Source organism: Hydra vulgaris, chromosome 03 (assembly GCF_038396675.1).
Source record: "Hydra vulgaris chromosome 03, alternate assembly HydraT2T_AEP".
Lineage (NCBI taxonomy): Eukaryota > Metazoa > Cnidaria > Hydrozoa > Anthoathecata > Hydridae > Hydra > Hydra vulgaris.
This window is the reverse complement of record NC_088922.1, coordinates 32,019,701-32,043,728: the sequence shown is the minus strand read 5'-3', so window position 1 is coordinate 32,043,728 and position 24,028 is coordinate 32,019,701. Positions and strand designations below refer to the sequence as shown.

At 27.8% G+C, this 24,028-nt stretch overlaps 1 protein-coding gene and 1 long non-coding RNA gene across 2 annotated transcripts in view; one reads left to right on the top strand and one right to left on the bottom strand.

The window, feature by feature from the left end:
- Positions 1-2,582: 2,582 nt before the first annotated feature.
- Positions 2,583-24,028, bottom strand: part of LOC136078093 (cathepsin O-like) — a 64,075-nt gene continuing 42,629 nt past the window's right edge. Inside the window, exons 10-11 of the mRNA XM_065792930.1 lie at positions 5,741-5,911; positions 2,583-2,870 (exon numbers count right to left, since the gene is read on the bottom strand). Coding sequence (XP_065649002.1) covers positions 2,836-2,870; positions 5,741-5,911 — 206 coding nt within the window. The 3' untranslated portion in view covers positions 2,583-2,835. The remainder of the gene's footprint in view (positions 2,871-5,740; positions 5,912-24,028) is intronic.
- LOC136078092 (uncharacterized) lies at positions 8,722-11,028 on the top strand. The gene is made up of 2 exons (XR_010637508.1): positions 8,722-10,311; positions 10,448-11,028. It is a non-coding gene; the product is annotated as an uncharacterized LOC136078092 (long non-coding RNA).

Below are 24,028 nucleotides of genomic sequence, written 5' to 3'. Positions count from 1 at the left end.
TTTCCATTTGTTGGGGAATAACAAAGCCAGCACGGTTGGATTTTTCGTTAGTTAGAGGATATATCCGTGTGAATAATGCAGATCAACAATTACGAATCCAATTTGGATTATCATATACCCGTTTTGACTTTTCAAAATTATCAGTTATGTTTTGACTTTTAGCACTTCCGTTCCTGATGAAGTACTTTTGCATATCTTTAGAAACACTTTTCCGCGACCCTATATCGGTTTGATATGTATCCTGATGTTCTTCGTCGGTTTGATTATAAATTTGCTTGACAGCAACCATAGCATTAGTATGTAACAAAGTATCTATGTTGTTGTTTGCTTCTAAATAAGACTGCATTTCTACTAATGGAATCCATTATTCTTGACTTGAAAGTGAAAAAAGTATCAAGTTTGGTGGTCTTCTTTAATATATTTTCTTCTCTTTTACTTTTTTCTGAAGTTTTTTTTCGCTTTGCAGCACTGCTTTTATAAGTCCGACAGAAACCAGACATTATTTAGCCACCTAAAACGTGCAATAAAAAGAAATACTAACTGAAACCAAATACCGTCAAACCTAATTTTATCAATGTTACACAAATGACGTTTCAAACAAGTTTTTCGTGTAAAACAAAACTCATTGTATGATAGTAATGTTTTACTTCATAAAACTTTTGTAATTAACTAATTAAAATACTTACACACTTCTTTTGAATGAATTGAATCTTAAGAGAAAATGCTAACGACAGATTATTTTTGAGCGAAAAATTATTTTTTCTTTTGCATGATTTCCTTGAGAAGTGATAACCTTGTAAGGTAATAAACTCGTATAATTAGACAATTAGGCTTTTGTTTTTGAAGGTTGCAGAGAAATTGTATAAAGAAAATAATGTGTTCAGAAATTTTTTTCTTCTAAAAAATTAAATTTTGGGGCCCCTTAAATTGTGGAGCCTGAGGTCATGGCCTCATTTGTTTCAATGATAATCCGCTAGTGACTAACCGTATCAACATTCAGACTATTGTTCATTTCTGTTGGAACACCCATAATTTAGCAGTAAATGTGCAGCAGTTACCAATAACTTTAAATTTGCTTTCGAAGCTTCTTCTCGTTGTCAGTCGATTCTCGCGTAAGGTTTTGAGCCTAAGTTTGGCAGTTTCTTTAACATCTAGTCCAAAATCTTGCATAAATGAAATACTGTCATGTTATTCTCGCTGTTTTTTTATCCAAATAAGCTTTTTTTGAGAAATTCTTAAATTTAAGTCATACTTGCAAAAGCAATGAGCACGATCATCACAAGATTCTTTGCAAAGGGCATCACATTCACTGCAGTAAATAATTCTTCATTTGAAAAAAGCAATGTCTAAAAGTTTATCAAGTTTAGGTTCCCAGTGTTCTTTATTGGCCTTTTGTGCTTTGTACCGAGCTATCTTAGTATCAAGAATGCAGACTAACCTCTACCGAGTCATAGTTCTATAGCTTTAAAATTAAAAATAAATTATAGGCTGTTTAAACTCGTTGTTAGAAATAAACTTCTGCAATTTCATAAGTAATACTATAAAAAGTTTCTTACTAGGAGGATTTTTTACAATTTATCAAAAATTCAGTTTGGAGGAACTTTCTTGAACCTTTAAAAATTGGAAAATCAATTAACACTTGCTCAACTTAGTGTTAATGGATTTTCTGTTTTTTTTTTTTTTTTTTTTAATACCATCTAACAATGCCGTTTTACTTTTTTGAATAGATTATGAATCTGAAAGATAAAAATGCAGGAATAATAGCAACTAATTTGAAATTAAATCTATAATATTTATTATCATATTTATAAGGTATATTTGAGAGTTAAGTTATACTCATACACAAAATAGTATTATAAAAAACTATAAAAATTGTATCATACTAACGCATTGGGTTAAACAATATTATAGTAGTTATGTACATTTGTCACATAAAGAGTCAACATTTAGGGAAAAAAACAAAAAAAACTTTTATAAAAGTACATTTCCCTTGAGTTGTTTTTTCATCAAAAAATTTATACCATTTAATTCAGGCTTACATAGAAAAAGTGACATACTGAGTAAAAAAAGTAAAGTAAAAAAACTTAGTATGATTCCCCCACAATTTACATTCCGTTAAAAAAACCACTACAAAGGTCCCACAATTTACATTTATTTTAACGAAACAATAAAATGGTCCCAACAACTTACTTTCTGTTGAACGAAAAAAAAAAAAAAAAAAAAACGAGGATTTTTTTGATTAAATTATTTAATTAATGATAAAAAATATTGTATTAAAATTAAAATATATAAAAATAAATTTAATATAATAATAAATTTGAAAAGTTAATACATTTAGTGTTATTTTATACAACTTTAATAAAGTCAGGATCTATTTATTTAATAATGATTTTACTGATATAGGGCTATGCCTTGAAAAAAAATGAATAGTAAAAAATTTCTCAAAAAAACAACAACAAAAAAACCCTCAAAGTTGGCAATTATTGTATATATTAAAAATAATTGATTTAAAGAATTTTCAAACAAATTTTTGAAGTTTACAATATTATTGGAAATATATTTTATTTATATTAAATTGATAAGATTACGCCACAAAAATTAGTTTTTACTTTTTTTTTGTTTTTTACGTCATTTAATTTTTTTTTTTACAATTTCTTTAATTTAATATATATATATATATATATATATATATATATATATATATATATATATATATATATATATATATATATATATATATATATATAACTTTTAAAACTTATAATACTGTAAGTGAAAAAGATCAAGCAACAATAAACGAAGGCTGCTTTGCAACACCTATATAAGGGAGAAACATCAAGCAACTATAAACGAAGGCTGCTCTGCAACACCTATATAAATAAGAACATAAAACATTTTATTAAATTATAATGTTAAACAAGCTGAGTGAGATCGCATCATCATAAGTAAATCAAAATTAAAATTAGGATTAAATTGATTAATTAAGTTTACTAAAATTTATTGTTAACCATTTTTAAATTGCAAATTAAATTTTAAATAATAACTTCCAAACCGCCAAAAGAAAATTCTATTATTACATACATATTAATGATCACTACATTTGATGTATCAAAGGAAAATAAGTATTACTTATTTAAATTAATTCAAAATATTTTTAATTAATTCTATTTAGAATATTAATTCTAATCAGAAATATTTAAACTCATTTTTAAAAATTATATTAGAGGTATAATACTTTTACAAACTCAATGAGCATGTCATAATCTGATGAGCTTTGTAAATAAATAAGAGAATTTAGTTTCATTATGTTTCTAGAAAAAAACTCACGCACTGACCCACTAGAAAGCCAAGCCAAAAGCTGTTAACCACATTACAAACACGCCTAGAAATTCTTTACTGGTAATTTGAAGTAAAATGTTTTCCGCTTTGTCTTAAAATAATAAGTTATGTTCAAATATGTAATCGAGATATCACACAAATAAAACTATATTTATAAAATTAACAAAACATCAAAATGTTAAAAAAGGTTTGCATTTGCTTTAATCTTTATATGTTAATAAATAATCAAATAAAAAGTTAACAAAGACTTTTGATATCCTCTAAAACTTTTACTGCTCGTTCAGTACAAATGTTGGATCTTTCTGTCTAAAGGAATTAGTATGTAAGCAAGAACTTTTCTAAGGTTAATTTTAAAAATTTGGTAAACTTTTAAAATTAACCTTAGAAAAGTTCTTTTTATTCCAAAAGTATTTTACTACGTTAATCAGATGCTTTAAAAATTGCATGTCTTCTCTCCATTTCAGTTTATCCCCATAAATCATATTCATTCAAAAGTTCTCAAAGTCCTTCAAAAATTGCCTCTGACTTTCCATTCTTCAATACCATTGACTTTAGCCTAACCTCTTTTTTATTGTTCTTTATCACGACTACTTGATGTTTTACCCCAGCATTCTTTTTTCCACCAAAATGCAAACAATAATTTTCGACCTTCAGTTCTTTCCTCAATTTATCTCGTTACTTTTTACTTTCCCTGATGACTGCCATATAGATTGCTGGTTGAGTTGGCGCAGGAAGATACACACAAGCCATCTGAAGTTGTTGAAACACTGTGCCAGCTTTTCGTGTATTTAGCTTTGCTTGACAAACCAATTTAACAGCCTCGACTTTCCTCTGTTTAATTTTTAGTTTATAAATATTTATTGAAGGTTCATAATCACTGCCACTGTCACTTACTGAATCATTTCTATTTTCGTGTTCTTTTCTGTATTCATTCAGAATTGAAGTTAATGGCATTGATAAAACGTTTCCAATTTTAATTTTCTTTGAAGGATGTATTTTTTTAGGATCATCAGGCTTCATTGTAGTATACCCCACTCTACCAATCTCTAATTGCTTTAAATAAAGATTTTTATCTTCAGAATGCAACCAAAGTTCATCCTCTTTCGTTATATCTAATAAACCATCAAAACTATAAGTACATGGTTTTTTGATTTCAATTTGTCTCTTTTTAATCAATTTTTCTATTATTTTTGGCATTAATCTTTTGTCTATTGTTGGAAAATTCAAATTGGCCCATATTTCTAAACATCCATGTAAAATTTTCTTTATTCGTTCTTTAACATTTTTACAATCTGATGCCAAGCTGGTGTATTGTTAATTATTTGCCAATTTGTTGGCATTTTACATACTGTTTCAAATGATTTTTGAAATTTACTCTTACGTAATCTTTTATTCTTTTCGAAGTTAATCAAATTCTTTTTTGTCTCTTGATATTTTGGTTGCAATAGAATTTTTGTTTGACATATTGAATGGTTGTGTAATAAATGAGCTTGTAATGCCTTATACAATTTATTATTTGATTGGATTAAATTACGAACGCTAAATTTCACTAATAAGCAAAACAAAAATCTTTTCCGTCGAAGAGCATTAAGTTAAATTAAAAATCAAAATAGCGCGTTAAGTTTTATGAAAATCGCCGCGTAAAAGAGCTTAAAATCTCCTACTTCTGTTAAATAGATTTAGCGTTGTGTAATTTAGGAACCAAAATTCATTTGGTGCGTGAGTTTTTTAAAAAGATGTGCCTTAAAATTATTGTCATTTTTTTCAAAATATAAAAGCTCATAACTAGGTGACATGCTCATTTAAAAATCCTGAAATTCTTTTTTATTTTATACCCCTAATATACTTTTTATATCTATTCAGAAAATTCATTAAAAATCTGTTATATCTATTTATCTGTTATATGTATAGGGATCGTCCATAAATTACGCAACGCAAAACTTATTAAAAAAATAGAAAGGATAATAAAAAATAGAAAAAAATAAATAAAGTAGGAGATCATTTGCTCTCTTGTGTAGCGATTTTTACGGGCTATTTATATACTTGATTTAATTAAGGACTCTGAAAGGGAAAACAGTTGATCTTTTTTGTTTTGTCTAATAGTTAAATTTAGCTTTGCGTAATTTATGGACGATCACATATACAATAATTTGTGTATACTTTTCTCTTTTTTTGAAACCAATTGAAAAATTCTGAAACAGCTTAATACATTTTATTGCTGATAAAATTTAGCACTTATCAAGCTTTTCGAAAATCTTCTCTTTCATTGATGGGCTCTCGTTTATGCTCTTAATAATTTAAACCCAATAACTAACTGTTTAATAGTTACTAAAGCAATTCATAACAATGTGAATAACTTCAATGTGATTTAAAGGTCATTCATTCAAAAGATTCGACTTACCACAGATATTACCGCCATATTTTATTCGAAGATAACCATCTTCACCAAATAACGGACCCCATTGATTGCGAACAACAAAATAAGGTACTAAACCATCATCCAAGTTGTACCCAATCAATTGTACTGCATGATTAATGTCTTTATTGGTACAATGATGTTGTATAATACCTCCTGAAAAAAAGCGATTCGCTAAACCTATCCTTATATTAAATAACATTTACAAAAAAATTTCATAAAATAATTTACCATAGGACATCTAATAAATCATCTTTTATAAATTATAAAACTGCAAGTATTGCACATCAAGGAAAAAGCAACATTACTATTTAAAATTTAAATTAAGTTGAATTTTAGTTAGTTAAGTTGTTTAAATTGAGTTATTTTAAAATTAAATTGTTTAAGTTACTTGAATGATATTTAGTAAACAACTCTACAGGTAGTGAGTGACGCGGGCCCTGATCCCAGCTAAATATGGGGCTTTTTACAAGCCCCATTAAGATTATAAGATTTAGCATGGGTTGGTAAAATTTAATATTAATTATATATAATAAGTTTATGCATATACATTTACTTTTTCATAAATACTGTCATGTTTTCTTTTCAAAACTCACTCCCAACAAGGAAGATTAGTTTTAAGAAGAAAGCATGACAGTAATTATTTGGCATTAATGCCTGTAATTATTTGCCATTAATGCCAATAATTATTTGCAATTAATGACAGTAATAATTGCAAGCAACACAGTTTAGAGTTACTAAAAAACAAAAAATAGTTTTAAAGAACAAGGCAGGAGTTGACAAAACACTTGAAAAGTTGAAGGTTGTACGGATAGATATATAAATTACTGGGTACAGCATAGGCAGAAAAAAATGAAGCTGGGCAAATTTTACCATGATGATATAGAGTGAGGCAAAAATAAAATAAACAAATTTAGTTAAAAAAAGCGTATATATTACTCAGATATTTACATTTATTATTTTAATTTTAAGTTATATTTTGCATTTCTTATTTTATAAAGTCATTTTGGAGGCATTTAAATTCATAAATAATTCTTAAACATTAAGTTTTAGTTAAACCGAATAAACTAACCCAAGACTCTACATAAAAAGATTCTTGGTGCAGAATTTTTTATTTCTCGTGGCTCTTTTGGGATTGCTATTTTAGGCGTAAACTTATTTTAAGCGTAAACTTATTTTATGCGTAGACTTATTTGTCAATTATGCTCAGAACTATTAGTCAATTTTGTTATTTATTTAAGTGTTGCAATCAAGTAACACTAGATAAAATTATTAAAAACAATCTAAGATTAAATAAATTTTTAATCAAATTTGTGTCTACCCGACACTTGAAAATAAACTGAAAAAATTGTCTAATTATTAAAGACTTGAACACGATAAACTGTTACAGTTTAAGTCAATATACTAATACAAAGTAATTAGTATATAGGTGTGATCGTATCAGGTTCACTATTTTTAGACAAGTCTTAGGTCTCCAATTTGGGTATTGAAAAAATTTGAAATATATATATACGTATATATATATATATATATATATATATATATTATATATATATATATATATATATATATATATATATATATATATATATATCAGGCCTTGTTATGAGATTTCGCTGCGTAACGAAAACGCGTAAGCATTTCTAAGTAACTCTAATGCATTTCTAAGTAACTCAGCAAATATATTTTGCATCGTTAGAAGTTATATTGCTTCACTCGCGTCTTTTCAAGTACCCCATTGTAATTAAAGTTATTTTATAAACGCGTTAAAAATCATACAATTTGTTTTTTTCTCACTATAACAAAAGTTACAAATAAAATCTAAGTTGTTATTTAAAAAATCATTTTTATTATTTTTTTCAAATATGAACTAAATTTTATTTTGAAAAAAATATTTTTTTCATGAAACGTAAAATAATGTTTGTCTATTTTCATATGATTTTACAGTTGGTTTTTGGTTATTTTTTTAACTGTTAATAATTTTTTTCTTATTTAATTTGTGAACTCATTTCTTGTTTTTAAACAAGAGTTTTTTGTTGTTGTTTACCGATAACATATTCGTGATCGTAATTTATTTTCATAAATTAAACGTCATTAAAACTTTACGTTATTGAATTATCAATAAACAAATTATTTTATTAATATAAAATTTACATCAAAATACATCGTGCATTTTTTAAACTATTATGACTAAAAATAAACTTTATATTCAAAAGGAATTTATATATTTAATTCCTTAAGATAAAACTTAAAACACTTTATTTTTTTTAACTAATTTTTAACAACAACAAAAAAAAATTATGAAACAAACTGTTTCTTTAACAAAAAATCTATTAGTTTACAATTGCGGTTAAATGCTTTTACTTACGACTTTATTTCTTCTGAATAAACGTCATGTTAACGACATGTTAACGACAATCAAAAAATAATTTAAATATTCTAAAAGTTTATTGCGTATCGCAAAACTGCTGAACGCGTAGCACGGCTGTTTCACTCAATATAAAAACGAGCGTGACGTCATGAGTTTATCAAAAAAAAAAAGTATTTCTGCATAAAAAGTATAAAAATTCACAAACTTTAAATTAATAGTAACTTTTTTATATAAATGCTTTCATCTTGCAATTAAAAAAATATAAAAGATCTATCTTTCCTTGTTAAATAAATATTTACATTAATTGGTATAAAAATAAATATTGCCAAAATATTTTTAATAATTTAGAACCACTTTTCTAATTTTCGCATATATTCCGGAAAACATGAGTTGGGCCAACTAAGATTTCATAACACAGCTTTGTGCTTGATATTTGAAATTTGGAACACTTAACCCTAAATTCTAGAGAATTTTTTACAAAAAGACTGTTTTTAAAGCATTTATATTTTTTAATTGATCGTTTTTAAATGCAAAACGTAACTTTTTTGATGGATGACGTAATTTAATGAAATTTCAACCTTTTATACAAATGAAAATAAAAAAATTATTTTACGTGCCTTCAGCTATGTTATGAAATATGTTTTCAAAAATGTCATGTTTTACAACTAATCTTGTTAGTTTTAGGCGTACATTTGTGTTGACGTTTTTTTGCGATGAAGTAACCTTGATGCGTTACGTCCCAAACTATTTATTAACGAATATTCTCCAAACAACTGTTTCGGCGAGTCAATTTTTGAAGTATAAAAGTAAACAAAGTTACGCGGAATTTTTCTCTTTGGATTATCAAACTAATATCAGATAAGTTGTTAAATCCACTTTTATCTAGTGCATATATTTGTTAATTAATATTATTTTATTTGTTTTTATTATATTTATTAATAAGTCAATATTATTTTGATAACAATGTATTCAACTGAGAGGGAAATTCTAAAACAACATATTGGATGGAAAAATGGTTGGGAAGATAGGTGTAACTTTCCTTTTGTTAAGCGATTAATTAGGACAGATAAGATCAGTAACAATGTCATTTCCATTTTAATGACAGTCTTTAAAATAAGAGGTGATTTATTTAGTTTTATGAGTTTTCTTTTGCCAATTGATTTTGATATGCCTAGTAATGACGAGTTTGATAAAATATGCCTAAAGTTAACACGCCAAATAAAGAAATAAAAAAAAAATTTTAAAGCTATAAAAAACGAAGAATTTTTAAAAATGCAACTGTCGCAAGCTCCACCCAAAAAAAAAAAAAAAAAAGCAGATGCAGATGACTTCTTCACTTTAAATAACAGTCAGGAGCTACTGAATCAAATTGATCAATTAACTTCTGAAAATAAAACAAATATGGAGCAAATAGAAAAATTTAAAATGCAAGTATTTAAGTTAGAAGCTGAAATTACAGATTTAAATTCTAAAAATAGGGCTCTCAACACACATTGTAACTCATTAAGTTCTCAATTAGAGACTATGAGTATTAGGCTAATTACTGAGCTTCATCAATATATAAATTTATTTGCTATTGAGTTTCATGCTTGCTTTCCAAATAAAAGTATCACACGAAAAATGCATGAACTTATTTTTAATGTGCCACTATTTGTAAAATTCCATAAAACTATTGGGTTGCTAAGTGAAGAGGAGGGAGAGTGTTTGCATAATAGCGTAAATAAGGAATTAAGACAGTTGCATTCAGTAAGAAATCAGAAGCAGAAGCTGCATCTTGTTTTAAAACGCTTTGAATTGCACAGCAAAGCTGATAGGAAGCTTCAAGTCTCTAAGGTGAGAAAGTGTGTTGTGTGTTCTGAGCGTGGCGAAAATTCATTTTATAGACAAGGTCTTTGTCTTGTTTGTGGTCATCAAATTTAGTTAAAATATTTAAAAAATTAAAAACAACAACAACAAAAAAAACTATTTACAAGTAAGATAAATTATATGAGATCTTTAATTTATATATAAGATAATTTTATTCTGTTCTAATATTTGTGTAATGTTAGTTTAAAATATTATTTTTTAATATATTGATTTTATATATTAGGTAGGTGCCCATTCTGTTCATATCTTTAGAAGTTATTTATACCTATGCAATACCTTCGCTCAGGTTAAAGAATGGAATACTAGTCTTGCATCAAATGTATGTAAAAATCTAAATTTTATATATTAACTTGTGATCAGAGCAACTGTCATGTTGGTTGGGTATGATCTTGTATGTTTGTGTATTTAATTTAAAAAATGTATTGTCCGTCATTATATGTAACATTTTTTTATAGATATATTACATATCCATTCGATGTTTATCACCAGAAGTTAGTTCTACCTTTGCAGTACCTCTGCTCTGCATACCTCCTCACTGGTTAAAGAATGGAATATAAATCTCATATCAAGTTGGTGTAAAAATTTAGTTCAATAAATTAAGAATTTTTAAACGTTATCAAAACTTTGAGTGGAGCAATTGTTTTTCTGGTTTAGCATGAGTATGAATCTGATATCAATTGGATGTACAAAGATAGTTTACTACTTAAAGAACCAATCAGTAAACCAACTGATTATAAAACAGTTTTTAATGGGAATAAAAACAAATTTTCAAAAGATTTCAATTAGCTATTTGTATATTCAAACACTTTATTTACTGAGAGAAGAGACTATAGATTCAAGTGCTATAAAATAACTCTACTACCAAAAGCGAGGTTAATTCAAAAACTTAAACTCAAATTTGGTCATGAATTATTTTATTAGACTTGGTGAGTGTTTATTTATTAACAACTTAACACCATATTATTAGAACTGTATGCACAGAAAAAAATAAATGCTTAAGCTTTAAATGTTTTGACTAAATATTCCAAAATCGAAATCTGGCTTTATTTTGCAATGCAATGAATTTATTGGCTTAGGAAAATAAGTTTCTAAAACAAGAACTCCTAGGTTTAAAAATGTACTTTTTTAACAGCTAATCCCCCTTTTAACTACATTTTTCATAACTTTGTGAAAAGTGCGGTTTGCTTTCAGACCTCAATAAAGTCTGTTTTAGCTATCCTTAAACAATTAAGTAAGGTTTTTTTGTTTTTATAATGGTCAAACAATGGGTATATTTGAGAATAACTATCAGAAATAAATTTTTCTGATTTTTTTTTGATAAAAAGTAACATTAAATTACTAAAATTCAGCCAACTTCATCATTTGTCACGTTTTTTTTAAACTTAAAGAAGTTTTTTTACAAATGCATTAAATGTCGTAAGATGAAACATTTTATAGGTGTTTTTATTATTTTTACAAAACAAAATTATCTTTAATATTTTAAAAGTTATAGAAGTTTTAGTAACACCCCTTAAGTCAATATTTTCAAAAAATAACAAGAAGCCGTTAAGCTCGGTTTGAAACAGCCGTGGTAGGCAAATCACCTTTTTGCAGGCAAAATGCGAGCTGCGTAACGCTCCTTAACAAGGCCTGATATATAAATATATATATATATATATATATATATATATATATATATATATATATATATATATATATATATATATAGATCTATAGTTTGTTGTCTTTGGGAAGAGCGGAAGGAAAAAAGTGATTCTTACGCCAACACATACGTCACTTTTAATTACTTTTGACTTTCGTCCAACATTTGCGTGTTGGACGAAAGTAAAAACCATTAATTTAATTATAAATAAATTGTTTTTAAAAAAACCCACAAAAACGCAAATTTAATTGACCAGAATGTTTTAAAAACATTCTGAATGTTTTTAACAATATAAACAATGTTTTTATTTTTATTATTTTTTAAAAAATGTTTTTATTTTTAATTTTTTTAATAAAATGTTTTTATTTTTATTTTTTTTACTGTAAATCATGCGCGGAGTGTTGCTACATCGACTCTCTTATAGCCTGACTCGCAAGGGAGTGCTGCTACATCGACTGACAAATAGCCTGACTTGCAAGGGAGTGCTGCTACATCTACTATCTTTTAGCCTGAGCTGCAAGAAAGTGTTGCTACATCGACTGAGGGTTTGGTTGGGGCAGGCAGTCTATCAGTTATTAAAAAAAATAATTCCGGTCTTGCATTTTAGTTTTTACTTTTTGTCAACAAAATGTGGAAAAAACTTTCGGACAACATCTACGGGTTGTCGGCTAAAGAAACTATGGAAGAGAGAAAGAAACTATGGGAAGAAGTGAAAAAACTGCGCAATCAAGGTAAATACGCAACGACTAAATATAACTAAATTAATTATCGCGAATTTAAAAAATAACTTAATTTTTTTTTTAAGCGTAAGAATTAATTACTCTTACATATGGCTAAACAAACAATAGATTTTGGAATGCAACACTTTAATGTTTTCGAAACTACAAATGTTTTACTTAATGACTTTTACGACCCAGATTTGCAATTTAATGAAAATAGTTTTAACTCACAGTTTTTTGACTTAAAAACTTTTAAAAAAGAAATCGAGGCAAAATAATTGCATTTGTATTTATTGATTACACCTAGTCGCACACAGAAACTTTCATTCTTTCTTTGTCAAGAAAAGTAAAATATTTTGAAATAAAAGTTTTAAAATCTATTATGTCACCATCAAAAAAAAGAATAAAGCTATCTGGTTCAGCTTTAAAAAAGTTAAAAAAGCAACGACTTGAAAGTGACAAAAAATTATAAAAGGTGTTTGCAAAATGGATTAAAAAAAGCAAAGATCAAACAGAACAACCAGGTAAAAATATTTTTATTGATGGATGTTCAAGTCAAAATCACAAATAAATTTAATTAAAAAACTTAGCAAACTAAGCCATGTCATTTGCAATATTACAATGGAAAAAATGTTGATATAGTTTATTTTTATTTTTACAGCGCAAAAAAGTCCAGTTTTTTTTCGATGTGATGATGAACAGTTACTGCAAAACAGTGAAGTCAACCAAAATGCAGTTACAACAAATCTGTTAGAATTCAAGTTTGATGATCCACCAACTTGGCCCAAAATTAATGACAGTCTAAGATGTTCTTTGGTTGAACATGGTGCTAAAAAAGACAAGAGAGAAGTCTATCCAACCACATCAACATCATCAGAAAACAGACATTTCAGTTCTAGTTGGTTTGAAAAAATCATCCTAATGGGGAAAAAGTTAATCGTCAATGGTTGTTATACAGTGCATCAAAAAATTCTTTGTTTTGCTTTCCATGTATCCTTTTTTCAAACACAAATACAAGCAAGTTTGCAGATACATCAAAAGTTTTTTCAGAATGGAAACAACTAAACCTTCGAATCCCTGAACACGAGAATAGCTGTGAACATAGAAAGTGTTTCACTTCATGGAAAGAAATGGAAAAAAATCTGAGAGAGGGAAGATCTTTAGACAAGGACATTCAAAATGCCATCCAAACTGAAAAAGAAAAGTGGCGAAATATTCCAAAAGTTGTTATAGATTCAATTATGTTCTGCGCTAAGAACAAATTGGCTTTTCGAGGCAGTTCCATTATTATTGGTGAGCCAAACAGTGGAATCTTTCTCAATACAATTGAACTTATAGCATGCTATCATCATCCTTTAGCAGAACACATAACAAATGTTAAACTTAAGCAGAAATCTGTTAGTTACTTCTCCCCACACATTTAGAATGAACTAATTGAACTTCTTGGCAGGAAGGTGAAAAGTGAGATAGTCACGAGAATTAAAAAAGCCAAATATTATTCAATTTTATTTGATTGCACTCCTGATCTCTCTCACAAAGAACAAATGTCAGAAATAATCCGATATGTTTGTGTCACTGATAGAGAATGGTCTATTGAAGAGAGTTTTCTAGATTTCATTGAGTCTCATCAAAAAACCGGAGTTGGTCTGGCTTCAGAAATATTATTCAGCTTAAATAAAGATGAATTAAACATTGAAGATTGCCGAGGTCAGGGTTATGACAATGGAGCCAACATGTCTGGAAAATATTCTGGTGTTCAAGCCCAAATAACTGCAAAAAATGATTTAGCACAGTATGTGCCTTGCGCAGCTCACACTCTAAATCTTGTAGGCGTCCATTCAGCAGAAGTTTCTCCATTTATGATTACATTTTTTGGAAAGGTTCAAAAAATATTCAATTTCTTCTCAAGTTCCACCACCAGATGGGACAAACTGATGAAAACACTTGAAGTCACCCTAAAAAGTCAAAGTAAAACACGCTGGTCTGCCGAAAAGGAGGCTATCCATTCACTAAATAATCAAATTACAAATGTTTGCAATGTTTTACAAGAAATTAGTAATGATTCTCTGCTAAATGCTGAAACAAGGTCCGGAGCTAGAGAGATTTTGATTCAAGTTGATTTTGAGTTTCTTTGCTGACTTTACCTTTGGAACATGATACTTACATTAATTGACAGAGAGAATCGCAGCTTACAATCAAAAAATATGACAATTGATATTGCACCAAAAAAAATTGCTGGTCTGATTGCTTCTATACAAAACCTTCGAGACAGGGGCACTCATAACAGCATGAAAAAAGCTGAAATAATATCAAAAGATCTTGACATTGAAGATAGCTTTCCAATCAAAAGAAAAAAAATGCAAAAAGGATGTTTGATGATGAAACAAGGGAAGAAAGTTCACACATACCTCTAGAAAAATATTTTGAAATTAATTGTAATATAGTCTTTGACAGTATAATTACACAATTACACTGGAGATTTGAAACAATGGCTGAGATTTCATCAGATTTTGAGTTTCTAAATGGTAACTCTCTTGCAAGTATGTCAGTTAAAGATCTGAAGAGATGTGAAGATAAACTTTGTCAAAAATATGTTCGTGATCTTAATGCTTATGAATTTCTATCTGAAATTAAAAGCTTTAAGTTTCAAGCCAGTGTCCTGATTCCAGATTTAAAAAACGCAAATCCATTGAAAATCTTGCAATTTATGCACACCTATTTTTTGACTGAGGCATACCCTTTCATTGAAGTTGCTCTTAGAATCTTTCTCACACTACCCATCACTGTGGCATCATGTGAACGAAGCTTTAGCAAACTTAAGCTTTTGAAAACTTATCTAAGATCCTCCATAGGTCAAGAACGTTTGACTAATCTTGCCATTTTGTCAATTGAAAATCTCCTGGCAAAATATCTGTGTTACAATGAAATTATTGATAACTTTGCATCATTGAAAGCTAGAAAAATAAATTTTGTTTGAATGTGTCTAATTTTAATATTTATTAAAAAAACTAATGCCTGGTAATTTTTTGAATGACTTTCAACCACAAAGCACGATTTAAAGTTGATTTTAAATGTGCTTTAAGTAGGTTTATCAAAATTTGAATCAAATTAAACATTAAAAAAATTATTGAATTTGAGGCGGCATTTTTTCTCCTTGCCTGAAAGGATTTTTGATCTCACTACGGCGCTGATCCTAACCTCAAATTTACTAAAGGGAAAGAAGTTTATTACAAATTAAATTTTCTTGATATAATGATTAATTCTGTAAATAATAAATTTTATACTTCAACGTTTTATAAAAAAACTTACACAGGTTTACTGACTAATTTTACCAGCTTCACTAATATTAATTATAAACTAGGACTCATTAAAACTCTGATTGACAGGGCCTTCAAAATCAACAGCAACTGGGTAAGTTTTCATGTAGATGTTGTAAAAATTAAACAAACTCTCCAAAAAAATTCTTTCCCTTTGAAGTTAATTGACAAAACCTTAAAAAATTTACTAAACAACCTTATCTCTCCTAAAGAAAACATGTCATCTTCAAAACCATCTGATATACATTACTTTAAACTCCCTTGTTGGACAAATTTCAAACACAATTCAACACCAATTAAATAAATATAATAAAAAATATTGTAAAGATAATATAAAGGCAAGACTAGTTTTTACACCTTTTAAAATAAGTAGAATGCTTTCATCAAAAGACCCCTTACCCTCAAACTTAAAATCCTTTGTTGTCTATAAATTTGCATGTTCCAGCTGTAATGCTGGATACATCAGTGAATCCACCAGACACTACACAACAAAGATTTCAGAACATTTAAATTCAGATAAGGCCTCCCTTACTTTTATTACTGTATCCATTAATATTTACAAACATCTCAATTCATCACAAAAATGCAAAAATTCAACAAATCTTGATTGCTTTTCCATTATTGACAGAGCTTCCTCCAAGTATGAGTTCAAAATTAAGGTATCCATATTGAAATGGAAAAACCTCTTCTTAATACACAACTCATACACTATTAATATAACAATATAATTTCTCAACTATTTTACTTTTTATTTCCTATTTTGTTTATTACTAATTACTTCACACCATTTGTGTAATCTTTTGTAAAATTTCAGGGTAATTATTTATTTTATAAAATGTAACTATGGTAAAAACTACTAATTTTTTAATGTAGCAAAAAAAATATTGTTTATATACAGATATTGTAACAAATTTTTTATACCTAATGATGTCAATTGATATTGATGAAACATGTCAAAAAGTTTTAAAAAAATTGTAAATTATTTGAAATATATACATATATATACATATTTCGAATTTTTTAATTGTTAATAGAGAGTTTATTAAAATTGCATATTAACAATATTATATATATACATATATATATATATATATATATATATATATATATATATATATATATATATATATATAATGTATTCTTCAAAATAGAGTGCTCAATATTCTTAAAAGAACAGAGCAATTATAAATTAGTAGAAAATCACTTGACAAAATTTTTTTTTTGTTTAACTTTAATATACTTATTAAATTTAAATTTAATGTTGAATAAAAAAAAATTTTGTTAAGTGATTTTCTACTAACTTATATTATTAATAAACAATTTTATTATTGTACATTAGTATATATTAAACTTTATATTAACAATGAGTAATAGTAAATTACTCCACTTTACTTTAAGTACAGTACTTTATTTTATGGTTGATTAGCTATATACACACTAAACACAAGAAAAAGTCAAAAAGAAAACAATTGTCCAATTCCATGTCAAAAAAGAATACTATTGTTAATATTTTGATGGTTAACCTATTAACTTCAAGACTTTAGAAATCTTCTTGAACATTAAATTGCACGAATTTTCAAAAAATTCTGTAGTTATCTCTTGCAAACAGTCATAGCCAATTGTATTTTTAGGACCGTCAACTGTTGTTGCTAACCAGAATTGCATTACAAAGACAACTGTGGTTTTCACTAAGTACCACATAATTTCAATAGGATTTAAGTCTGGGGAATTTGTGAATATTAACGAATGCATAGGCATGTCTGGATTAATAATAAGAAAAAAAAAATTTCTAAATTTATTAATCCAGGTATGCCTATGCTCTATCTAGTAATTTATATACTTATGGTTGTATGAGTCAGGAAAAGATGGGCGAAAGTTTCAAAGAACTGATATGCAAAGAAAAATAGAGTCACTTTAGATGTAAGATTTTTTTGTCATGTCAGGAAGATAATTAATGTAGATAAGAAAAAATACAGAACCAAAGATAAATTATTACAATACACCTGAAGTTAATGAAAATGAAGAAGAGTGTTGGCCTTTAAGGATGTATTTAATACTGTGGCTAAAAAGAATTTACTTTATAATCTCAAAACTTTCCCAGATACACCATAAGCTTTCAATATCTCAAAAGAAATAACCCTTACATTTTTAGACAAAAGCCAGGAGAAGCCAACTCTGACTTAAAACAACCTCTCGGTTAAGTAACAGTTAGAATCTCTAACCTTTACTTAACCAAGAGCCCCTGCCTTGGGGCTTTTGAACAGCCTTGTACTCCCATCTTCAGCTATTAGGCTGGCATAAATGCATTTATAATACATTGTTTCCAGTTTAGTATGTTGAATGCTGGATCTTTTTGATGGATTCTTCAATGCATGGATTTTTTTTGTGTCTCTGTTTTTATGACTAGGCAACTCATTTTTTCAACTCTCTGTTTTTATGACTAGGCAACTCATTCAAGCCCAAAACTGTTTTAGTCTTGCAGGTGCTCTCCAGAGCTGTTGTCTACACCTTTTCAAAATGTAATTGAGAAATGTAAGATGTAATTTAGAACATGAAAGTTGTATATAAGAAATCGTAAGATGTAATTGAGAATATAATAGTTGTAATTAAGAAAAGTTTATAATGAATATGTGCATTTGCAATGCACGCAAATGTAAATTCATCATTTTTGATGCAGCACATGCACAATCACCTCCTATTACTGTATTTTTTGCCGCAGTATCAATTCTTTCTAAATACTGCATTGGTTGTTCCACAATTCCATCACCGAATAAAGATGGAATATAAATCTTATTTTTAACATTAATTTTAATTTTAGACCAAGTTGTTTCCAGTGGGTTTAACATTAGACTGTAGGGTCCTAAAAGTAAGAACTGAGCTGGAAAACACCCTTTTCAAACAAGCATGAAATAGAGCATTGTCTATTACATTATATCCTCTAAAAGATTCCCGGATATAACCCACTGGTGAAAGCATTAAACAATCTTCAGTGAGTTTCCATCATGATGACATTTGTTGTTGATATAGCTGCAATCAAATGTAAGTTTGCATCTTTTGAAGCAGGCATTTTCATTATTGCTCTTCTTTCCTGCACATCCTAGCGTTTTTCTACAAAAAAAGGTTAAAATTTGTTTCATCCAACCAAACTATCTGATGATCATTTGTGATTTGTTCCTTGATGTTCCATATTCATACACATATTCAGCTCTTTTTTGTTTGTTTTCATTACTGTTTTTTGTAGAAAGCACTTTTTTAACGAAAACATCCGTCTTCGAATTAACTAGAAGTCGTTGTTGTGCTGATGCTAAAATGCGGTTGTTGTTGTGCTGATAATAAAATGTCTAAATATTTTTGTTTTGAGAAATTGTCAAAATATTTTTGATTTGATCTTCAGTCAATTTTTTTGAATAATTTTTTTTAAATAAATAAATGTCATAAAAAACACTATAAACGACATATCTCACAATATAAAAAAGCTTTTTGTAATTTCAACTTTCATATTTAATTTTTAAAAAATACAGTTTTTATCCGGAATTCGGGGCCTATGTCACTATGTCACTCTGGATGCACATAAAACACAAAAAAACACACACAATTAATACTAACATTTAATTAAGTTAGTTTATTAACAAAATGAAATTGTTTTAATTAAAAAAGAAAATACATTATTTATTCATTCACATTCATTATAAATAAATTCCATAGTTGGATGATAATCAATAACACATGCAATGCATGACCAATGAGTACACGGCTCACATGCAAACCATTGGTTTAAACCATCTAAGCTATTTACCTAATGACTTTCACAAGAATAATAATGACGATCATCAGATACCAAAATGCTATTTGAAGTTTGAGGTAAATATGGGTCTTCTGAATGATTCTTTGGTTTTCAAACTTTTTTGCCTGGTAGTTTAGCCAACATGTTTCAACTTTTTTTTTCTTCAATTTGTATGCATTTTGAGTAGCAGTAGCAACCTTTTTTTTTTCTCTAGGCAATTTCTTTGCAACTTATTTGTCTAATTTTTGTATTTTTGTAGCTTGTTCAGCTTCATCAAAGTTATGGCATCCGCCGAAATCATATTGTAATTTAGAATCATTTGAAACTTTTATATTTAGAACTGGTGTCAATTGATCTCTGAGCATACTTAACACTGATTTGTTTATATCTTTTCCAACTTGTTGAACAGCATAATTCAAAGTATCAAAGCTTTTAAGCAAAACTTTGCAATTTGACATTCTTGACGGTGTCTGATGAATTAATATTGATCTAATGGACAAATGATAAGGATTTAAAGTTTGGTGATCACATTATAACTGTGCAAAAAAACTAATAGTAAGTGTCTTGCCCTTTTTCAAATAAGAGGTTTTATATCTTAAAAACATTATCTAATGCATATATTTTGTCTAATTTTTCGTACTGTTGTTTTGATTTTGATATTTTTCCCAAAATACAATGACAACTTTATTAATATCATTCATAAAAAAGCACTCCACATAGTCCATAAAAGATTTAATTTTGTATTTTGGATGAAAAACGAGTTACAAACCCAAGAATCCATCTTCAAAACTTTTCTAATGATTGAAGTATTTAAACCCCTAATGGTTTAAACCCTGAATTTATGAAGGGATTATTTATATAGAAAAATTTACCCTTTCAACTTAGATGTTGCAATAAATTGATTCTATCGCCTTAAGGCTCTAATCATAAAAATACAAACTTTATGTAAAGCCACCTTACTCTGGTATTCCCTTAAAAATAAAACCATGTGCTCAAAAAGTCTCCTGGTGTTCAAAAATATTATTTTACACTGGAATGGAGGAAAATGTTTTTGTAAAATTTGTAGACCCTCAATTTATTTATTACTATTACGAACCATGTCATTTTAATGAATTTATAAATTTATTTGTTCTTTTTACGGTATTTACAAAGATATTTTTTCTTTTTACAATATTTATGAAGTTATTTTGTCTTTTTATGCATAATATTTTATTTAAGTATGTTGTTATGTTAATTGTTATCAATTTTTCATGGTATTTTTTTATGATATTTGTGTTTGTTTGTATTCTCTATGCAGTTTATTGTGTTGATTTTAACTATTATTCCAATATTCTGATATTCCAATATCAGTATATTGAATATTACTCCGTGCATTTTCAGGTTTAAACCCACCATTTTAGATGAGATTTTTAAACATGGCCGGAACATGTAAATTTGTCAGGCTTCAAAAGTGATTTTTAGTCAAATAACTTTCAATTATTGGCTTCCATTCCCCTTTTACTGTTTTGAAAATGCCACTGCTCTAATAGTTTGCATTCCGCTTACTTAATTTATAAATAATCTAATTAATTTTTTTCATGCACATAAAATAACAAATACCGCTATCAGGATTGAAGTGTCAATTTTTTTTTAGCTGGTGGCTAACTTACTTTTTATTTTTTTCATGCACATAAAAAATAATTACATGTATCCAGATTTAAGGGTTTCTTTTTTTTTTAAATCAATAAAAATGATAATTTAATAACTTTTATTTTATTAAAATAATCAGCATAAAATAATGTTTTTACTTTTTCCTTTTTTTGTTAATTTAGTATGCAATATTTTATATAATTTTCATTTAATATTGTTCAATTTGTCTTGTTTAGATGTTCATTAATTAAAAAAAAAATTAATAATTTTGCTAAAATAAGTAAGTTATGAAGCTTGTTACATCCGGATTTAGACAGTTTTACAGTATACAATTTTTTCTAAATTTAAACTTTTTTAAAAAATAGAGGAAGGAGGGGGGGGGGGTATTCAAAAGAGTTCATACTTTTGAGGGGAAGGGAGGACTTAAAAGTATGCATGGCAACAGGGGGAGGAAGGGATTTCAAATATCTCAACTTTTGGCATACGTACTTAATGGACAACCTCTAATAATTTCTTTCAACTTGTTCAGTTGTATGTATTTCATGCCAACAAAATAGACAAGTTGGTTCTGGTTGTTCCAGAAGCAGATGTAAGCTAAATTTGGTGAAATGAATGCTGACACGGATTCAATTTGAACGCAGACTTTCCGGTCATAGTGTATTGACAAACAACACAACGATCTTTCAATTCCATTATTACTGCTTGTGCATACAAATGCCTAATTTAATATTACTAACTTAATGAAATTCATGTTTCAGAAAACCTGTTATAATGATCTATAAGTTTAAATTGTGAATTTGGGTCATTTCATGCCAAGTGGTGCAAATTTTAATGAGGTCCCTCATGGACCATCTCAGATTTTATTGAAATTTTTTGATTTTGTACATATATATGTTAAAAGCATGTTTTGAAAATTTTAGATCAATATCTAATATGGTTCTTGAGAAAACGCTGTTTAAGTAGTGGGCTATTTTGCATAAAACTTCACTCTACAAGAAAAAAGGGTTTTTTCATCATTTTTAACAGCCAATAACTTTTGAACAAGTTAGTTTTATACTTCAATTATTATAAGATAGCAAGTGTGCTGTGGATACTTTGAAAAAAGAAAAAAATATTATTTCTGGCATCTTAACTTTTTCCATAATGGCGGGCTAAAGTTGATATTTTTTGTTTTAAGAATAAGTTTTTTTGTGATTTTAAAGACCTTAATCTTAAAAACTAGTTACAAAGTTAATACAAATCAAATTGCCTGCTGATCTACATGTGGTGGATAAACATTTTTAAAAAAATCAGTTGATTAAAGAGCTGCATTCAAAAGTTATAGGTCTCCAAAATGAGTCAGATCGAGATTTTCGTAAAATTGATCTGTGATGCAAAGCATCTGTTACCTAAGATGGCACTTTTTTTTTTTTTATAAAATTTTTTATACGCATCAATTAAAGACTGTTAATTAATAAAAACCAAAAAAATTAATGGGCGCTTATTTATAACCCCCAAAAGGTAGTCTCTAAAAGTCAGGTAAATTTTCCATAAAAAATTATTTCTTTTTAAAAGTTTAGTTATTGTTTCATATAATTCTATATTACTAGTATGTCAATCTAAAAAGTACTAATAAAACCAAATAAATTGTTGTATTTTAGAACTAATTAATAATAAGTAATATGCCTGAGCTTTCTACTTGCTGTATTGGTAAAGCATTAAATGAACAGTGCTATCTATCTAATAAAAGTAAACGCTACCAAGAACTGTCTAAACTAAACCAAGAGCTTATTTCTTTGAGAAGCAAAATAAATCCCATAGATTTTTTTTGTAGCTATGACGAGAAAGTTTACTTGTCGAGGTATGAGAATGAACATCGCAGGTATTGTTGTAATCCGTTGAACAAGCACGCAAAAAATGTGAAAAGTAAGTTTCAATATTTAATATCTTAATTTAATAAAAATACCTTAATAACACTAAATAAATAAAAAAAAAATAATTTAATAATTATTTCCGTTATTTTTTAGATTCTCTTAGAGTTATCAGTCTTTCATATGCCAAAGATTTTGGTTTAATACCTGGTCAAAAAATTTGCACTAGTTGCAGAAAAGTTCTGAATTGCAAACATAATACAAAAGAAAATGAACTCCAAGAAAAAGAAATTTATGTTGACAACCATACATTAAAAGAAGATCTTAATTCAAGTATTGCAAGTTTTGGATGCTCACCTCTAAAACTTGTTTCAAAAAAAGATAGAGTTGCATATGGAAAGCGTAAAATTGATAGCGTAAGAGCTCATACACAAAAGGCTGTTGCCAATGTGCTAGGTTTAGAAATAGCTGCACTTTGTGGAATTGAATCACCCTCAAAAAAATGTTTGAAAAAAACAAACACAGATTTAGACAATATTATGACTCAAATTAAGTCAAAATTTGAAAAAACATTGTCAAATTTTGAAAAAATCACACTTCTTACACTCACTCCAGACAGTTGGTCAATAGAGAAAACTCAGAAGTTTTTTTTTACTTCAAAAAGATCTGTAGTACAAGCCAGAAAATTAAGTAAAAAAAGTGGAATACTATCAAAACCTTCTCCAAAATCGGGTAGAAAACTAAGCGAAGATGTAATTACAGAGGTTGTTCATTTCTACGAATGCGATGAATATTCAAGGGTTTGTCCAGGAAAAAAAGAGTTTGTTTCAGTTAAAGTAGATAGTAAAAAGCAACATATCCAAAAGCGCCTTCTACTAGTCAATATGAAAGAGCTACATATTGAGTTTAAAAAGAAATATGATTATCTTAAAGTTGGATTTTCAAAATTTTGTGAGCTAAGGCCCAAGTGGTGCATTCCTGTGGGTGGTGCTTCTGGTCTGCATGCAGTTTGTGTTTGCCAGTACCATCAAAATGTAAAGCTCCTTGTACAGAAAATTCCTGGAATTTCTGATTACAAAATCTTATTAAAATTAA